We start from the raw sequence: 18,439 nt of genomic DNA, 5'->3' as shown, positions 1-18,439 counted from the left end.
CATCCCCTCAAAACACTTCTACCAATACCTGCAACAGCGCCATTTCCGTAATGCAGTCAAAGACCGTCTCTCCTACTGTCCTCTCTCTACCTTTGAATCTCTTTGTTTACGTCAATCTTCAAGAAAAGGTCTCATCTCTACACTACTATGAGTTCGCATCCTCTACTTTGGGCCTTCGGGACCCTCACGAACTAGCCTGGGAGTGTGACCTTGATGAGGCATTATTAGATAAGGAATGGTCTGAGATCCATAAGAATGCTGCTTCCACTTCTATTTGTGTTAGAATTAAGGAGACTATAAGGTGCTATACCGATGGTATTATGTGTCTGCGCAGAATCTTCCCTGACTCTTCTGATCCGTTGCTGGCGGGGATTCTCCCACGAAGGCACTTACCTTCATATTTGGTGGACGTGCCCAAAACTGACAAGTTTCTCGACTGAGATCAAACACATGATTCAGTCAATTATTCAGGTGGATATTCCCCTAGAGCCCATTTTTTTCTTCTTCCTCTGGGAGTCGAGGCCCTCAGCGACCCGCCATCAGAACAAACTAATTAGACACATTCTTTCGACAGCTACCTGCCAGATAGCAGCGGACTGGAGACAGCAATCTTACCCCTCTCTACAGACCATAATTAATAGAGTCTGACAGACACAGCAAATGGAGTATATGACCAACTTCATCCGCAACTCCTCAAGAGCTTTCACCATGGTTTGGGGCCCGTGGCTCTTCGAATACGTAGTACAGCGACCTGGAAACAAAACTACTTACCGGGATGCAGATGACTTGATGGGACGACTCTCTGTGTTGCCAACTCTGCAAAATGACGTCATCAGAATCCTGTTGAAGGGGCGATGGACGGACCCGGCTGTCATTGATGTAATGTAAGTATTATTTTAGAGATATTAGGACTAGGGTTAACCCTAACCTTGACTCATAACGGCAACACAGCGAGTCGTCCCATCAAGTCATCTGCTTCCTGGTAAGTAGTTTTTTTTTCTCGGGTCGCTGTACTACGTATTCGGAGTCCTCTTCTGTGTCGGTGTAGTCAGTACCGTTAAACTGATTACCACCATTTTTTTCCCTCCCTAGCCCTTCACACCCTTAATTTTGGTTATAGCCACTTCTGTTCTTCACCTCTACCCTTTCTCTCTTCTCTCTCTATGGGCTATATTTATTAAACTGCGGGTTTGAAAAAGTGGAGATGTTGCCTATAGCAACCAATCAGATTCCAGCTGTCATTTTGTAGAATGCACTAAATAAATGAAAGCTAGAATCTGATTGGTTGCTATAGGCAACATCTCCACTTTTTCAAACCCGCAGTTTAGTAAATCTAGCCCTATATCTTTTCTGTTCTCTCCCTTTTTTCGTCTTCTCTCCCCTCTGTAAGGAAAACTCCTGGTCACGCTCTCTTCTCATGTATAACTTGGCTGTTGATAGGTTGAGTTCTACTTCTACGCTGGTCGCAGACTTTGTTTGCTCATATTGTTAATTTCAAATTGTGAACTCGTATTGTCAAGCTGTAAAAAAAATTTTTTTTCTTTTGTGACATTGCAAAAATAAAATGTTTAAAAATTATAAAAAAATACAATGTTGCCAATGGTGAAATGCCTATCAAAAGAAATTGCTTTAGTTGTGGAAAATCATTGTTGGTGTTTACAACGGAAGAGCTCTCGGTGTTTCAAAATAACAATTGACGGTTCACAGTCTTGTAAATGTTGGAAAACAGACACACTTGTAAGACCAGTCTTACGCTGTGTTGTTACTTTTACAGGTTGTGTCACTTATGCTTCATGTGGGTGTTTCTCATATTTATAGGCCAGAGAATAAATACCTGTTTAATTCACTCGAGTAATAAAGTCAATTATAGCATTGATCACACTGCACCAAGTAAATCATTAACCCCTTGTTAAGTTTTAATAATTTAACTGTGTTGTTCAAAATATAACAAGAGTTCAAAGGACAGACATTATACACCCACACAATATAAATCAAATTTATTACACAGCAAGAAAAAAGAAAATGTGTCTAATCGGGGAATTCAATGGTGACATTTTGTTAAATATTACAGCGTTTATTAATAAACATTTAAAAAAAAGTTTTAATTTTTATTACTGAATCATCATGATGAGCGAAATATTTAAAACCAGTGATTATAGATTGACATAATAGTATATGAATAACTATTATAGAACTGTTAAAATTGCAGTATTACACTGTTGAGCTTTTTTTTTGCCTTGATAAAGCTTATTAGCGAAACGTGCGTTGGGTTCAGCCAGGCTAGCTGCTTGCTCCTGACAATCAGTATATTTGTTTAATATCTCTGCAACTAAAATACTGCCTCTTCCTAAGCACCTGAACCCAGCAATTTTAGATATCCGGGTGCGACTATTTACAACGTATGAATGAATGAAAAATGATTGATTCAGAAATAAAAATAAAACTTTCTGTAGCGTATATTAATAAAAGCTGCAATTTTTAATACAAATGTAATCATTGAGTGCCCCGATTAGACACATTCTTCTTTCTTTGTTCTTGCTTTGTAATAAATTCACTTGAGTAACAACTCATATATTACTTCAGTTATCTGTAAATTCTATATCAGGACTACAGGTTAAAGTTGCACTACCAGCAATGGTAAAATTGTTCTAACCTTCTTCTCTCCGCAGCTGAAGCTAATCCAGAACTTAGCAAATCGACCTCTCTAAAATAGTGTCTTTGGAGGACCAATCACAAACTTAATTTGTTAATTGTGGCTTGTGATTGGTCCTACCGCTTGCACCTTCCTTCAGTTTTCATCTACACGTGTGTGAGGAACGGAGGGGACCAATCACATTGTAGTTGTCATTTTGTAGAATGTACTAATTAAATGATAGATAGAATCTGATTGGTTGCTACAGACAACAGCTCAACTTTTTCAAACCCACAGTTTAGCAAATATACTCCTTAGTGTTCTATATTATTTCAGCAGCACAGACAGGTTCAGGTGAAGCATAATGTAACTTGTTCATTTATTTTATCCAGTTGTTTACTGTTCCCAGCTATTCCCATGACTGATTTATAAAGCATGATATTGAAAACTATCTATCTATTTATCTTCTTATATTCTTGTCGCCAATGTTTGTACAGTACTGTGAAATATGTTGAACGTTTATCAGGAAAAGCTAATAAAAATAACCCAGTGTATAATAGACCTGAGGGTTTACTTTGTAAGTGTGACCCCCTAACCTTTCTTCAATTATTGGTTAGATGTGTATTTGAGGGAGCCAGGATTTCTGTATAGGAACATTGAAATCACTATCGCAAATAGTCTATAAAAAAAAAAAAAAAAAAAAAAAATCCTGCAATACTATCTAGAAGTTATAATGGAGCTGTCCATTAATGACACCACTAGTGCATGTCTGAATGCAGTCCATTTATCTTACAGACAAGAACTTGGATAATGCAGACGAAGCCGCTGAGCAGTTTAAATTGATCCAGGCAGCCTATGATGTCATAAGTGATCCTCAAGAAAGAGCTTGGTGAGTGATTGGCTGTGTGTGTACTAGTAGCTCGATATACTTTAGCTGAATTCAGGAACACTGGTAATGCCACAGGGTTCATAATCTCTCTAACCACTGTCTTGTTTCCCAGGTATGATAACCACAGAGACGCCCTATTAAAAGGAGGTGTAGATGGAGAGTACCAGGATGACAGTCTGGACCTAGTCCAGTATTTCACAGTCACCTGTTACTCCGGCTATGGCGATGATGAGAAGGTAACTACAACCGGGTCCTTGTACGAACATGAAATGGAAGTTCTTGTTTCTTTTTTTTTTTTGTTTGTTTTTTTTTCTCCATCACTAAATATATTTGGTTTAAAGTGTAGTGTGTTGTACCCTTTTAAAATGCTTTATTTTTCAAGGCTTGCACATACACGGCCTGATTCATCTTTTAACGTAACTTGCATTTGAAAAATAAATAAAAAAAATTGCACGTAACTTGCACACACGTCCGTCTGTATTCAAGTACAAGCAGATCTCAATAAACCATTTAAATATGGGTATAAGTACGCTCTGGCTAAACGGTACTTGTCATGTGTAGACAGACTGCAGAATAGGCACATGCGTATGTGCAATATAAAATCCCATCAGAATGCATGCCAAAGCAATTCTGATAAATAAATGAACAACTATTAATATTCTAAACATTAATAAAAATACATGTTAAAATATATATATTTTCTTACATGTCTGGCATGCATTCATGTCGGTCATCACTATCAGTCGGCACTTACACCTGCCTTGTAGCTTGTGCAAATGATACAGCTAAAGAGCAGGTACCTTAGAGGTGCCCAGAGCTTGAATCGCACGATTGTCGTGCGCTATACCTCAGCGCGCCTTTGCTGTACATCGCCTATCCCACCCCCCTATTTTGCCCTTCCAATCATAGGCAGTCAGAAGTGTCATCTGTGTTTGAATTGAATGCATTTGCGATCACTGGGGTAAGGTCCTTTCTCAGCGCGCGCAGAGCAATTTCACGCAAGATACAGTCTGCAACGGAATGTGAGTCTGAAGAGGAACCAGGCCCACAACCGCTATCCTGTCTGTGACTATACTCTCCTGGTTTATTTGGCCTTTACTCGGCTGCAATTCGTGCCCTCTTCATGGGCCAGGAGTCTGCAGTCCTCCCGACAGGTCCGTTATTTTTTTTAGATGCCACTGAATTTTGATTGAGTAGTGCAAAAAGGTTTGCCTGGCTCCCACAGATGGCAGCTTATACTGTACTTCTATAGTTATAGGTGGGATAGAGGGTTTTTTTGCATGTTTAAACTCTACAAGAAAGTCTAGAAATGTAGATATACACTTTAAATATGTGATATAAAGTGGCTGGACAGTTTTGGATAGCACCTGCTATTTATGAGCACCTGATCCGGTCCTCTTCCCCAGCATGCTCAGCGCTAGTAATTGGGGTATCTGAAGGGATTGGTCGCAGCTTCTGTTCAGTGAGGAGCAGCAATCAGTATTCATATGGGGAGTGGGAAAATGAGTCCTGGTTTTACTTCGTAGAAGTAGAGGGGTAACATTTTAATTTAAATTATTTAATAATCATAATAATGTAGACGAATGTATCAATCATATTATCAAAGTGAGTTTATATTTAAAAAAAAAAAAATGTTGATAAACTGAATGCATTAAATGTTCCTCTTGCAAATCTTGGTTGGTATCTTGAATGGTTTCATAAATTATATTAGCAGTAATGTGTATAGCTTGTAACATTGATTATACATGTGTCTAACATAGAGGGGATGTTTCACTAGCGCAGTATAAAAGATGCTGTAATTTATAGATCTATTTAGCTTGTAACAGTATCTTTGACTGCTGTACATCCTTATAAACGTAAGAGGTGGTCTTAAAAGCAGTCTTGGAGACCGGTTTAATAGCCCCGCCATTTCAGATCCCATCATTAATGGGGGCAGAGTGTGTGGTACTTTTAAATCACTTCAGAACACACCATAAAGATGAAATGATCAAGAACCGTTTTACACACCTTTTATAGTTTGTGTATAGCATTGAGGATTTCCATGTGGCTCGTTGTCTTATTCGCCAACCTGTTTTCCTGCTGATAATTATCTAATGTTCCTGTGTTACAGGGATTCTATGCAGTTTACCGGAATGTCTTTGATCTGATTGTGAAAGAAGAAATGGAAAGCAAGATTAATGACGGAGGAGAAGAGTACCCGACGTTTGGGGACTGCCAGAGCGACTATGACACGGTATAATGTTCCTTTAGATTTTGTATGTGGCCCTTCTGAGTCTTACTCACCATGCCAAGGATTCAGAAACTGGTCATCTATGGTTCTCCTGTGCCCATGCTGTGAAGATGTCAGTGTGTGTTGTATACGAGAGATGAGATCTTGCTTCTGCTGTTTCCCTTCAGGTGGTGCACCTGTTCTACGCCTATTGGCAGAGTTTCTGTACAATGAAGAACTTTGCTTGGACAGAAGAGTATGACACCCGACAAGCCACCAATCGCTGGGAAAAACGGGCCATGGAGAAGGAGAACAAGAAAACGCGAGACAAAGCACGCAAGGAGCGGAATGAACTGGTCCGAGAGCTGGTGGCATTTGTCAGGAAGAGGGACAAGCGGGTACAAGCCCATAGAAAACTGGTGGAAGAGCAGAACGCGGAGAAGGCAAAGAAGGTGGAAGAGCAGCGTAGGCAGCAGAGGTTACAAAATGCCAAGTAAGTCTTGATGTGAAGTCCTAACACAAAGCCTTCCTTCTTGTCTTATCTGCCCAACTTAATTTGACTCTTAGTACCGAGCAGGTCTGGTCAGGTTTGATTCCTACCAGGGCACCATCTGCTTACAATTTGTATGTCCTCCCAGTGTTATTCTGAGCTTCCTCTTGTACTCTGGTTTCTTCCCATGGTGCCTTTCTAAGCCTGTGGTAGAGATGCTGTATGGTAAGCTCCTCGGGAACAGGGACTGATGATTCCATATATATTCTGATTGTACAGCGCTGTGTAATATGTTTTTGTTTTATCGTTTAGTATGTAACTTGAAATACTCCTACTCTTATACTATTTATGGGAACCAAGTCTACAGCCTAGCTGGGCACTAATAGTTATTCACGCTTCCACCCCATAGATCAGTTACCATGTTTATTTTCTTAGAGTAGTGTGAGCACTGGGTTATTAGAAGTTTGCCTTTGCTGCAGGCTGGCGGAGACGTACAAGGAGCAGAGTTGGATGGCCATGTCTGAGTTGGAGAAGGAGCTGAAGCAGATGGAGGCTCAGTATGACAAGGAGTTTGGGGATGGGTTAGAGGACGAGGAAGAGGAGACTGCGGAACAGCAGAACGGTAATTGCACTGTTACAATTATCATACTTGTAGGCTGCACAATCATGCAACTTTTTCCATCGTTCGTCATCAAGGCCTTCATGAGCTCTGTTCTGTTGTCACTCAGGGTAATGACAAGAAACTAGTTTGGTGATAAAGTTATATATAACGCATTGAGCAAAGCTTAGCTTTGTAGTAAGTATGGGTAAGATAAAGAAACCGCTTTAGTATAAGATAATTGTCAAAGTTTAAACAATTGGATGAAGGTGGTAATCCATATTTTCTGTACACTACTATCAGCAGCGATGCGATTCATATACAACATAAATTTTATCATAACATTTTAATGTATTTTATAAACATTTCATATAAAATATAAGGTGGCGAAAAAGCTAAAAAATGTTTGACATCTGAAATACATCAAATTTGGTATCCATCTGCTCGCAATTTTATGAGAACGTTTTCAGTGTTATTTGTGTAGCATTCGCACCTTGAGAACGCAAGTTATAAACTATCACTATTTCATACACCAAATAGCTAGTATACAGGGGACATAAAAAACAGTTCTACAGCTCTAGAGGAGGAAGCCTGAGGAAAGGACAGTTGGAAGAACAATGAGCAGAGAAATCCACCAATGCCACGTCTAGTACCAGAGAGTGCACGAACCTTCAACCAATGAATGAAGACCTTACAACTCTAACTGTATATCTCTGTGATCTACTTTTACAACTGTACAGTGTATAACTTGTTGAGCTCTGTGTTCTAGACCCCAGAGCATTCTCATAGAAGCTTGTCAGTGTTGGCAGGCACATGCTTATGTATACCAAACCTTGCTTTTTAATATACAGGGTGATTCAAAAGTCGCAGTACACCCTTTTATTTCAAAAACTCTACAGGAATTGGGCCGATTGGCCGATTTCGAGATGGCGCCCATGTTTGGTACATACCGTAAAAGATAGACCACGTCACCCATACCTTACTGGAGTATTCAGGTTTCCCAATTTCCTGTAGAGTTTTTGAAATAAAAGGGTGTACTGCGACTTTTGAATCACCCTGTACTTTGCGAATAAAACCTATGTGCTTTGGAACCACAGCGATCGCAGCAGGCAATATTTTAAACAATACTTTTTTTTTTTTAAACAAGTGTTTATTGACGGTCATAAAGAATTAACAATGCAAAAGTATACATAGTATATCAAACAGAATATATTCAAATCAAAGAGTAGATAAGCAGAACTCTCCGTGTATAGGAGAGAAAATAAATCGGATTCTATGAGAGAAAAAGAGACCGGTATATTTTTATATTTGAAAGAGAAGAGAAGAAGGAAAAAATAGAGAAGGATAAATAAGAAAATGAGGAATGAGGGAGGGGGGAGATGGGGAGGTGTGGGAGAGAACACTCTTGAGTCAAAAAGTAATGAGCTCAGAGGGGAGGGGATTACAAATGATAAGGGGGGGTATAATTAGTAAAAAGGGGAGCGGTATTGAAAGTGAGACATCCAGGGATCCCAAACCTTATTAAAAGATTTGGCCGTGTTTCGTATAATACTGGTCATGTATTCCATCTTATACGTTTGCAAAATCCTGTTAGTTACAGCGACAAAAGGAGAGGCAACCTGTTTCCAATCTATTGCAATTTGACAAGTGGCCGCTGAAATAATGTGACGAGCAAGTTTATTTTGGTGTCTAGTGGCCATGGGAAACCCGAGGGGAAGAAGAAAAAATTTAGGGTCAAGGGGTAAGGGAATTTGAATTAACATTTCTATCAAAGCTTTAATTTCACGCCAGAAAGGAGTCAAATTCGGACAGTCCCACCATATATGTAGGAAAGAGCCCGTGCCAGAGCATAGACGCCAACATCTATCGGAGGAATCAGGCAGTATCTTTTGTAATCGAGTGGGAACATAGTACCACCGGAAGAGGAGTTTGTAGACCTTTTCCTTTATTCGGACACAAATTGAGCTGGAGGCCGCATTGTCCCGGATTTCCAACCACTCCTCCTCATCAAGAGGATAGCCCAGATCATGTTCCCATGCCAACTCATGAGGATCACGAGGAGGAATAGAGGGAGCAACTAATTCAGAATAGATACTAGATATAAGACCTGATGTCGATGCCTGGCGCAGACACAATGTTTCGATTGTTGTCAGAGGGCGAGAAATAAGACGTACTTTGGTGAAGGAATGAAAGTTGCGAATCTGCAGGAATTGGTAAAATATCCGTGTGGGGAGCCTTAAATAATACTTTTTACATAACAGATGGTATAATGTCATTAGTGAAAGGCACAGAAGCAAGTCTGAAAGATAATGATGTGTTTTGTGAACGTTACGGGGTGACATACAGACCAATAAATGAAAGTTGTGTAGAGGTGGAAAATCTGTCTTTCTTATAAACTCCACTCTTCCTATATTAAAGGTTGAGTATGGGTTCATGTCACGGACCATTTAGACTGCGATTGGCCAGCTAAGTTATCAGAGGGCTATTTATTGGACTACTTTTTTTTTTTTTTTAACAATGTGCTTTATTTTAGCAGTTGACATCTTCTATGACTGACATGTCCCCTGTGTGTCAAATGTTCAGCATATGACAGCTCGGTGTCTAATGTTTAAATATTCTCTGACTACAACAGGCAGAGCCAGTGAAGAAGAAGATGAGTTGTACGATGATCTTTATTGCCCTGCCTGCGACAAAGTGTTGAAGACTGATAAAGCGTGAGTGTGTCCCTACGGTGGGGATAAACGGGGAGGGGTTTCCTGAGAGCCCCTTTCACGGACAATGTTGTGTCTCTTATGGAGTATAAAACACCTAATCTATTGCTGGTGTCATCACAGTCAGGATTTCCAGTTGAACGACTGCATGTATTTTGTGTTTAATGACACAGACTAGAAGGTTTTACTGTCATCCACCTGCCTAGAATAGGTTTAGTTATTTACTTTTGTTTAAGGATAACGTCAGCAGACTTGTCCCTGTAAGAAATAGCTAACAGCTCCCAGGTTTAGTTTGTTGGCAACTTTAATCTGATTAGATGACGGTGATCTCACATTCAATGCATATATTGTTGGTCCTTGCTTCTGCACTTCCTCTATCTAGTATGACCCAAAGTGCCCCATGTGTGACTTTTATTTTGGGGAAGTTCACAATCTTACTGTCATGAATCAGGATGAAGAACCATGAGAAGTCCAAGAAGCACCGGGAGATGGTGGCGCTCTTACGGCAACAGCTGGAGGCGGAGGAGGAAGAGTGCGGAGCTTTGGTAAACGAGGAGAATGGTGTCCAGGAGGGAGAAGAGGTTCTCTCGGAGCAGGAGGAACCCGAGGAGACCCCAAAACCAAAGTAACTAAAGACATAAGTGATATGTTTCTGAATCCTACACCCCCAGCTCAGGATATCTATAATGTTCCCATATGGTGGTTGTGGCAACATGAATCCCATATCTTAACAGTCATCTATATATTACTCTGATTTAGTTGTATCTTCCCGAAAATATCTACTCTCTAAACCCGTTATGGCAACTAAATAAGTTGAGGCTTCAACCACCGGGGTGGCGAACCAATCTGATCCATGTGGTGATTGGGCGGCTATGAAGCATAGATGCAGAATGGGTGCCTCCATCTCCATTGAAGGTCTCTCTATAATACACAACTGCATTCAGGCATGACAATGCTAAGTTTTCTGCAATTACTAAGCTTAGTATCATCACCATTTATTTATATAGCGCCACTGATTCCGCAGCGCTGTGCAGAGAACTCGCTCACATCAGTCCCTGCCCCATTTGGAGCTTACAGTCTAAATTCCCAAACATACACACACACAGAGAGAGAGACTAGTGTCAATTTTGATAGCAGCCAGTTAACCTACCAGTATGTTTTTGGAGTGTGAGAGGAAACCGGAGCACCCGGAGGAAACCCACGCAAACACAGGGAGAACATACAAACTCCAGACAGATAAGGCCATGGTCGGGAATTGAACTCATGACCCCAGTGCTGTAAGGCAGTAGTGCTAACCACTAAGCCACCGTGCTGCTTAAGTAATGCTTAGTCTGCTCTCTAGGGGGTCATAGAGAATTTTTACACGTAGCCTGTGAATAGATGATGAAAGTTACACACATCCATCATCATCAACATTTATTTATATAGCGCCAGCAGATTCCGTAGAGCTTTACAATTGGGAACAAACAGTAATAAAACAATACTGGGTAATGCATACATACAGAGAAGTAAGAGGGCCCTGCTCGCAAGCTTACAATCTAGGGGGCAAGGTTTGATACACAAGGGTAAGTGCTACATCATAATGAATATTTGTCCAGCCAGAATGCAAAGGTTACAAAGTATTTAGTGGGCTGTATGCTCAGTCACACAACTATGTTAGTCAGAGGGTTGTTGTCTTGTGTTAGCTGTGTAGAAGGAGGTAATAGGGTAACCTAGGGAGATTAAGAGGGTGGTAGAGGAATATTATAAGCTTGTCTGAAGAGGAGGGTTTTCAAAGGACGCTTGAAGGTTTGAAGACTAGAGGAAAGTGTTGTGGTGCGAGGGAGTGAATTCCATAAAGTGGGTGCAGCCCGAAAAAAGTCCTGTAGCCGAAAATGGGAGGAAGTGGCGAGAGTGGAAGAGAGATGCAGATCTTGTGCAGAACGGAGGTATTGAGTTGGGAGATATTTTGAGACAAGTGAAGAGATGTATGTTGGTGTAATTTTGTTGATGGCCTTGTATGTTAGTAGTAAAATTTTATATTTTGATTTGTTGGAAAACAGGCAGCCAATACAGAGACTGACAGTGACTCTGCAAATGAAAAACGATTTGCAAGGATAATCATTCTAGCTGCTGCATGCAAAATAGATTGTAGGGGCTCGAGTCTGATTTTGGGAAGACCAGTAAGAAGGGAATTGCAATAGTCGATGCGGGAGATGATGAGTGCATGAATTAAAGCTTTTGCAGTGATGTGTGCGTATTCTGGAAACGTTTTTTTTAGATATAGAGTTGATGTGCGGAACAAAGGATAGTTGTGAGTCAAAGATTACACCTAGGCAGCGAGCTTGCGGCGTGGGATTTATGGTCATGTTAGCAACAGAAATAGAAATGTCAGGCAGGAAGTTTCTATTGTTGGGTGGGAATATTATAAATTCTGTTTTTGAAAGTTTGAGTTGGTGAGAAGACATCCAAGATGATATGGCAGAAAGACAGTCAGTAACGTGAGACAACACAGAGTCGAGAGATCAGGAGAGGATAGATAAATTTGTGTATCATCCCCATAGAGATGATACTGAAATCCAAAGGAGCTTATTAGTTTTCCAAGAGACGTGGTGTAGATAGAGAATAGCAGAGGACCTAGGACTGAGCCTTGTGGTACTCCAACAGATAAAGGAAGTGGAGTGGAGGTTGTTTCAGAGAAATTAACACTGAAAGAGTGATTAGATAGGTAGGATGAGAACCAAGATAGAACAGTGTCTTGAAGACCTAGGGATTGTAGCGTCTGTATAAGGAGAGAGTGGTCAACAGTGTTAAATGCAGTAGAGAGATCCAGGAGAATCAGAAGAGAGTAATCGCCTTTAGTTTTAGCTGTGATAAGATCATTGACAACCTTGGTCAGCGCAGTCTCTGTGGAGTGTTGAGAGTGAAAGCCTGACTGAAGAGGATCCAACAGGTTGTTTGCAGAAAGGAAACCTGTGAGACGAGTGTAGGCAATTCTCTCGAGAAGTTTGGAGGAGCACGGGAGATGGGAGATGGGAGATGGGAGCTGGGAGATGGGGCGGTAATTTGAGAGAGAGTTTGGATCAGAACTTCTTTTTTAAAATAGGAGTAATCACTGTGTGCTTGAATAGTGATGGAAAGATACCAGTAGAGAGAGATTACAGATTTTAGTTAGAGGTGGAACAGATTTGAGTGATTAGACCAATATGTATTGGATTCCCAAGTGCCCTAGTTTTTGCCACTTGAAATCGTTCACTTCGAGTTTAATAGAAGGTGATCAAGTAGATTTTGTCTTAAAATATTTATTTTAAAGTATATTAAAGTGCATTTTGTTTTCTTTCCCCAGACTTAGTAAAAAGCAAAAAAGGAAAAAACAGCAAAAATCCTCAAAGGTACAGTATGTATTTAAAGTCACATTGTTATAATATAAATATGTGCAGTAGTATTTATCAGAAAGGGTTTCCAACAAAACAGCTCATTGAGGCAATAGTATATATTAGTATTATATACTAATGGGTTATTAACAATACAAATGCTTATAGTTCCATAATGTGGGGGTGTTTTGCATCTATGACACTTCTTCTTGTCCAGTAATTGTCAGTCTTTCAGATATTGGACACTTCTGTCATTACATAGCATCATGTGACCGTGTGGGGGTCATGTGATTGGTGCTTGGCATAGAACATGAATTGCGTATCCCCAACTACAGTATGATTGTTCCCGGTGGATAAGACGTGGTATAGAGACTTTGTACAATGCCACTTTAAGGTATTGCTGCTAATGGGCAGGAAGAAGGGTCAGATGGAACTGAAATGTTCCCACATTATGGAAACATAAGAATTGATTTGTTATCACAATAGAAATACAGGTGGATTTTACCCTTTATTTGATCAGATACTAAGTACTTATTAAGAGATAGTGAAGCTTATGAAGCCTGAAGATTCATTTTTCTTTGTGTCAAAATCGCTATGTAACACTGGAATCCTCTATGCCTTAATATTTCAAATAACCAAAGAGAAGAGGCTACAGATTATTACAATGTCCCTATGTCCGTAGACACACAGTCTTTCATTAGCACAAAACACGGCTTGCAATATACACTGCTAATCACTAAAACCCAGAACGTGAACTACTGGGACCCTTACACCTCCTATTTTGGGCCCTCCATGCTCACCGCACTACAGCATCCTTTCTGCATAACATTCAGTGGAATTAATGCAGTCCTATGTATAAATATAGCATGTAACTAGTGAGCCATTAATAAGCAAAATATAGAGAGGTAAAATTGTGATGGTGTAGGAGGAAGACATGAGTGACTCCCTTACACTCCTGCTCCTTAGCCCAGGAATTATGTGGCGGTTCCACGTTTTTTTTAAACGGGCTGGAACGGAACAAAGACGTTTGTGATGTAGGTTATAAAATCTTTTAACCTTGTAATTCTTGGGGACAGACATCTGACGACAGCTTCCTGGTGGAGAGTGAGGTAGAGGCAAGTCTAAGAACACAACCCGAAGAGAATGATACAGCCCCACCCAGTGGCACAGAGGAGCCGGTCAACCTGGTTCGAGATACAGACAGCCCAACCGCATCCGAAACATTGGCTAACGAGGGGAAAACGTAAGTTGCTCCAGTCGGTCAATTCTTTCCAGTGCTCTCGCCATTAGCGCATTGCATGTAATTGGTGAAATGCGTTGTACTGCAAAATGTTTACTTTCATATTTCCCCTAGATGCATCTAAATAGCTTATTTTTACTTCTTGTAGAACAAAGCTGAAGGGAAAGAAAGCCAAAGATGTTAAGAAAGCCACCAAGATGGCCGCAGCATCGGAACAGGTAATAACAAACTTGTATTCAGGTATGTTAGCCCCATTCCCACTAATTCCGCAGCGTTGTACAGAGATCTCATTCACAATATGTATTTGTAGAATACATCCTGTTGTACTGGGCAGTGGCAGTGTACTCCCGGCCAACCGGCGACTTTCCTGTCCCCCGTCTTTTCAGTGACTGAGTCTGGTTCCACTAGCATGCCTTGGAGTAGTTTGGTCAGTAAAACCTAACGCTCAACATGAGAAGACGACATGACATACCCCAAACCCTAACAGATCATTGATTATGGTGATCTAATGCTGGCTGGCATAATTCAAGCGATCTGTTATTGTTGGGGTATAGAGGGGATCTGGTCAGGACACACCTCACCCTTGGTTAAGGAAAAAAAGTTAATATATCCTTTACAAGGCTATATTATTATGAATTGTTTTAATCTCTTGTAATTCTTGCGGACAGACATCTGCCGAGAGCTTTGTGGTGGAGAGCGAGGTAGAGGAAAGTCCAAGAGCACAAGCTGTAGAGAATGACACAGCCCCAACCAGTGTCACAGAGGAGCCGGTCAACCTGGTCCGAGATGCAGACAGCCCGACTACGTCCGAAACACCATCCAGTGAGGGGAAACCGTAAGTTGCTCCAGTCGGTCAATGCTTTCAAATCTACTTATGATCAGCACATGCAATTTATAGAGCAGTGAAATGCATAATCCTCTAAGTGTTTGTGTCATTTTTTTTTCCCCCAGTTAAATCTAAACCGATGATTTATTATCTTATTTCCTTGTAGAACAACAAAACTCAAGGGAAAGAAGGCAAAAGATTTGAAGAAAGCCACCAAGTTGGCAGCAGCACAGGAACATCCGGAACAGGTAATTACAAATGTTTGTTCAGGTGCAGTACTGGCTTCCTGTTTGCCATAGTGTAGAGTAGATCTATACCCAGCAAGTGGTTCCTTTTCCTCCCTCGATTACTGGGAATTGGGCTATCTCTGACGGCCTTCGGTACAAGTATTGTCCCCAGGAGCCATTTGATTTAGCTTCCGGGCACGATAAGTAAAACACAGCACTTAGCATGAGCGCAGTATCTGTCACCTTATTCCTAATTCAAGGTTGAGTAGATACAGAACAGGTCTATGTTCAAACAGCTGTCATGCTTCAAGTTATCTTTTATTATTGGCGTAAAGAGGGGACCTCTGTCAGGGATCTCCTTATCCATGATGAAGGAAAAGAGTTCTTATAATCTTCCCAGGAACAAAAGACCACCGCTCAGTCTGCTTGTCCCTGGCACAGTTTGTAGGAGTATCATACACCAGTAACAGGGCAAGCAAGAAGCCACAGACTGCAGGTCCTCCACTACTGGTGGATGCACCTTTATGTAAAAGTCCACATATTCACTTTGTTTTATCTTTGTAGTATTCTGAAGGCCCACTTCGCTGCAACACCTGCACGTCTGAGTTTTCTACACGGAATAAACTGTTTACTCACCTGAAGACCACTGGACATGCACTGGCTGTCGGCAATCCCCCACCAAACACAACGTCCTCCAGATCCAAAAAAGACAAACGTAAAAATAAATAATCTCTTCTAGAGTAACTGAGCTGGATTCGCTGATCACTGTGCACCTCACTGCTGTGTTACAGGAACAGTGCAGGCCCAGAAATGTGCCCTACAAATCTCAGACTTTGAGATGTTGCTGAGGGTTTAACAGCATTTTTTCTGCTGCGCACATAGGGGATGATTGTTGACATCCTTTAAGCAAACTGCTATGACAGTGGATGAAGCCGGTCTGAACTATTACTCTCATCAACTTCCAGCAATCCCTTATCAATGTCTAAATCCTACCTGATGTCACATGTGCCTTGAGGAAAAGGATGTCCCTATTCTCTGTATCACTGGCATCTGTCATTTAAAACATAGTAACAAAGAGCACAAGTCTATCACTACGAAGTACAAGCAAGATTTTCATGTGCAAATAACTGATCTTAATGTATTGTATGGTTCGCCCATATGCAAATTTTCAGTTCAATAGTCTTGTGGTTTTTCAATGGAGACAGTTGAGCCTAACATCAACTACCAAGTAATGTTCAGGGGTAAACGTATCAAGCTGCGGGTTTGAAAAGTGGAGATGTTGCCTAGAGCAACCAATCAGATTCAAGCTATCATTTAGTAGAATATACTAAATAAATAACTACTGTCTGGTTGCTACAGGCAACATCTCCACCTTTCAAATCTGTCGGAAACTCTCAGCTCGATACATTTACCCCTCCCCCCACTGTATTACATAAAATAAGGATCAGGTTTTTTTTTTAACTTATAAATATTCATTGGAAACCATGAGCCTAGGTTGCTATAAATAGGAATTATATCTGCCAGAGGGCATGTATTAAGGTAGATGGCCATATAGAACCTTATTATAGTAACATAGAAATGTATCAAGTATGGAAGTCCTTCTGTGCTGAATGCAGATACGTTTTACATCCGTACAGCTTACTACACATTGACAATACGGAGTAGAGTTGCGTTATTTGCAGAGAGGTGATGTAAATGTAACTCTGACCAGAGGCTCTCGCTAGTTTGAAGTTTAGGCATTTCATTAGCTCATGAAATCTGAAGACACGTAAAATAAGGGTGGGACGCAGAGTGTTTCTATGCACACAGAAGACTCTGCAGGGAGTTGTTATGCTTAAATTAGCTGATAACATAGGACAATAGCTTGCACTGTCCAGCAATGCTAATATATGTACACTCTGATCTCTTTCTATAGGATGTATACACATAAATGTTTCAAGATTCATATTGGATACATTTAAATTTAGGTTTAATTAGTCTTTTAAAGGACTAATAAATGGAAAGGATCATAAAGTTAATTCATATTTTCTGTCTGAGACATGTACTCCTTCTCCCCACTATGGATAAGCTGAAAGTGTCTGCCACGCTCCATGCTGCCCCCTTGTGGTTTTAAGATATGTCTGACCATCTGAAGATCCACAGTGGATCCCACACTTTCTCAGTTTGAGGCACCCTTAGGGTTTCCATCATTTTTTTCAAGGCACCCCTAAGCCGAAATAATTACTAAGTAGTCCCCGCCTTGTTGCTTACCACCGGTCCTCGCTGCGGCAGTCCTGTGAGATCACCGCGGTGTACAGTTTGCAAACCTCGGCCCTAGCAGGTCCTCCATTTAATCACTATCTAATGATAACGTCATTTTGACTGTAGGGGTAGAATTGATAACTATTGATTTAATGCTTAGTGATCCCTATAAACCTGTATATTTATTTATTTTTAAATATACCACAGACATGTCTGGAACTTGCACAAGGAAAACTTGAGCTGCACCATTGTTTCTAGCAACTGGTCCGCATACCGTATTAGGCCTTTTACTTTGCAGCCCTTGAAAGATTGCTGGTTTACATACAATGCAGTTACTTGTGTCCACCACCCGGCTCTGTCCTCACTGCAGACCAGAACATCATCGGCTCTGTGCTTCTGGTTCTTAGTGCGTATGAAGGACACATTTACCATAGACATTAATGCTTTTGTTTTATCATTGTGCAGTAGGCCTTAAAAGGAGTGTCCACCTAGCATGACAACTGTCTCCATGGTGCAGTTGTCGACACCACCCCTTTTTTTTCTGTTGAAAGTCACTGAGCCGTCTGAGCAGCCTTCATCATATTTCATTCAGCTAAATCCATTGCCTACGCTTGTTTGTGTTTTATTTTACACTGTAATTTATTATCATCATCTGGCTGCTTTAAGGCAGCAGACTTAGAATTGTGGCATTTGAAAGCAATAAATTATGTAATTGGGACATATCATAAATGAACTACACACAGTGAAAAGTTCACCTTGACCATAGGATTAAAGTGTCACTCGTCCTAGGAGCTCCTGTCTAGGATTACAGTGCTGTATCTGTTCTGTGGGGAAGGATCTCTTCACTTACAGGAATTACTATTCATCCTTCCAGTGGTGTTGTGTTTACATAACGGGATTTGTGCAGTATCCTCCTGCCTATATAGCATTATCCGTGTCTGATCCGATTCCCATAGAATGACAAACGGCAACATCTTATTACCATCGTCTACCGCTGGAAATTAAATTATTTTAATACTACAA

The 18,439-nt window shown here is 40.7% G+C and overlaps 1 protein-coding gene across 2 annotated transcripts in view; it reads left to right on the top strand.

Moving 5' to 3' along the window:
• DNAJC21 (DnaJ heat shock protein family (Hsp40) member C21) overlaps nucleotides 1–18,439 on the top strand; it is a 22,097-nt gene extending 3,658 nt beyond the window's left edge. Inside the window, exons 2-15 of one of the 2 annotated variants that reach the window (XM_075184438.1) lie at nucleotides 3,428–3,521; nucleotides 3,634–3,757; nucleotides 5,632–5,754; nucleotides 5,919–6,223; nucleotides 6,700–6,842; nucleotides 9,451–9,532; nucleotides 9,981–10,154; nucleotides 12,855–12,900; nucleotides 13,959–14,125; nucleotides 14,271–14,340; nucleotides 14,433–14,549; nucleotides 14,791–14,957; nucleotides 15,115–15,196; nucleotides 15,740–18,439. In XM_075184438.1, the coding sequence (XP_075040539.1) occupies nucleotides 3,428–3,521; nucleotides 3,634–3,757; nucleotides 5,632–5,754; nucleotides 5,919–6,223; nucleotides 6,700–6,842; nucleotides 9,451–9,532; nucleotides 9,981–10,154; nucleotides 12,855–12,900; nucleotides 13,959–14,125; nucleotides 14,271–14,340; nucleotides 14,433–14,549; nucleotides 14,791–14,957; nucleotides 15,115–15,196; nucleotides 15,740–15,904 (1,859 nt within the window). In that variant the 3' untranslated portion in view covers nucleotides 15,905–18,439. The remainder of the gene's footprint in view (nucleotides 1–3,427; nucleotides 3,522–3,633; nucleotides 3,758–5,631; nucleotides 5,755–5,918; nucleotides 6,224–6,699; nucleotides 6,843–9,450; nucleotides 9,533–9,980; nucleotides 10,155–12,854; nucleotides 12,901–13,958; nucleotides 14,126–14,270; nucleotides 14,341–14,432; nucleotides 14,550–14,790; nucleotides 14,958–15,114; nucleotides 15,197–15,739) is intronic. The other variant, XM_075184447.1, reaches the window with a different exon arrangement.

This window comes from Mixophyes fleayi, chromosome 1, assembly GCF_038048845.1.
Source record: "Mixophyes fleayi isolate aMixFle1 chromosome 1, aMixFle1.hap1, whole genome shotgun sequence".
Taxonomy (NCBI): Eukaryota; Metazoa; Chordata; class Amphibia; order Anura; family Limnodynastidae; genus Mixophyes; species Mixophyes fleayi.
This window is presented reverse-complemented; position numbering and strand designations above follow the sequence as displayed.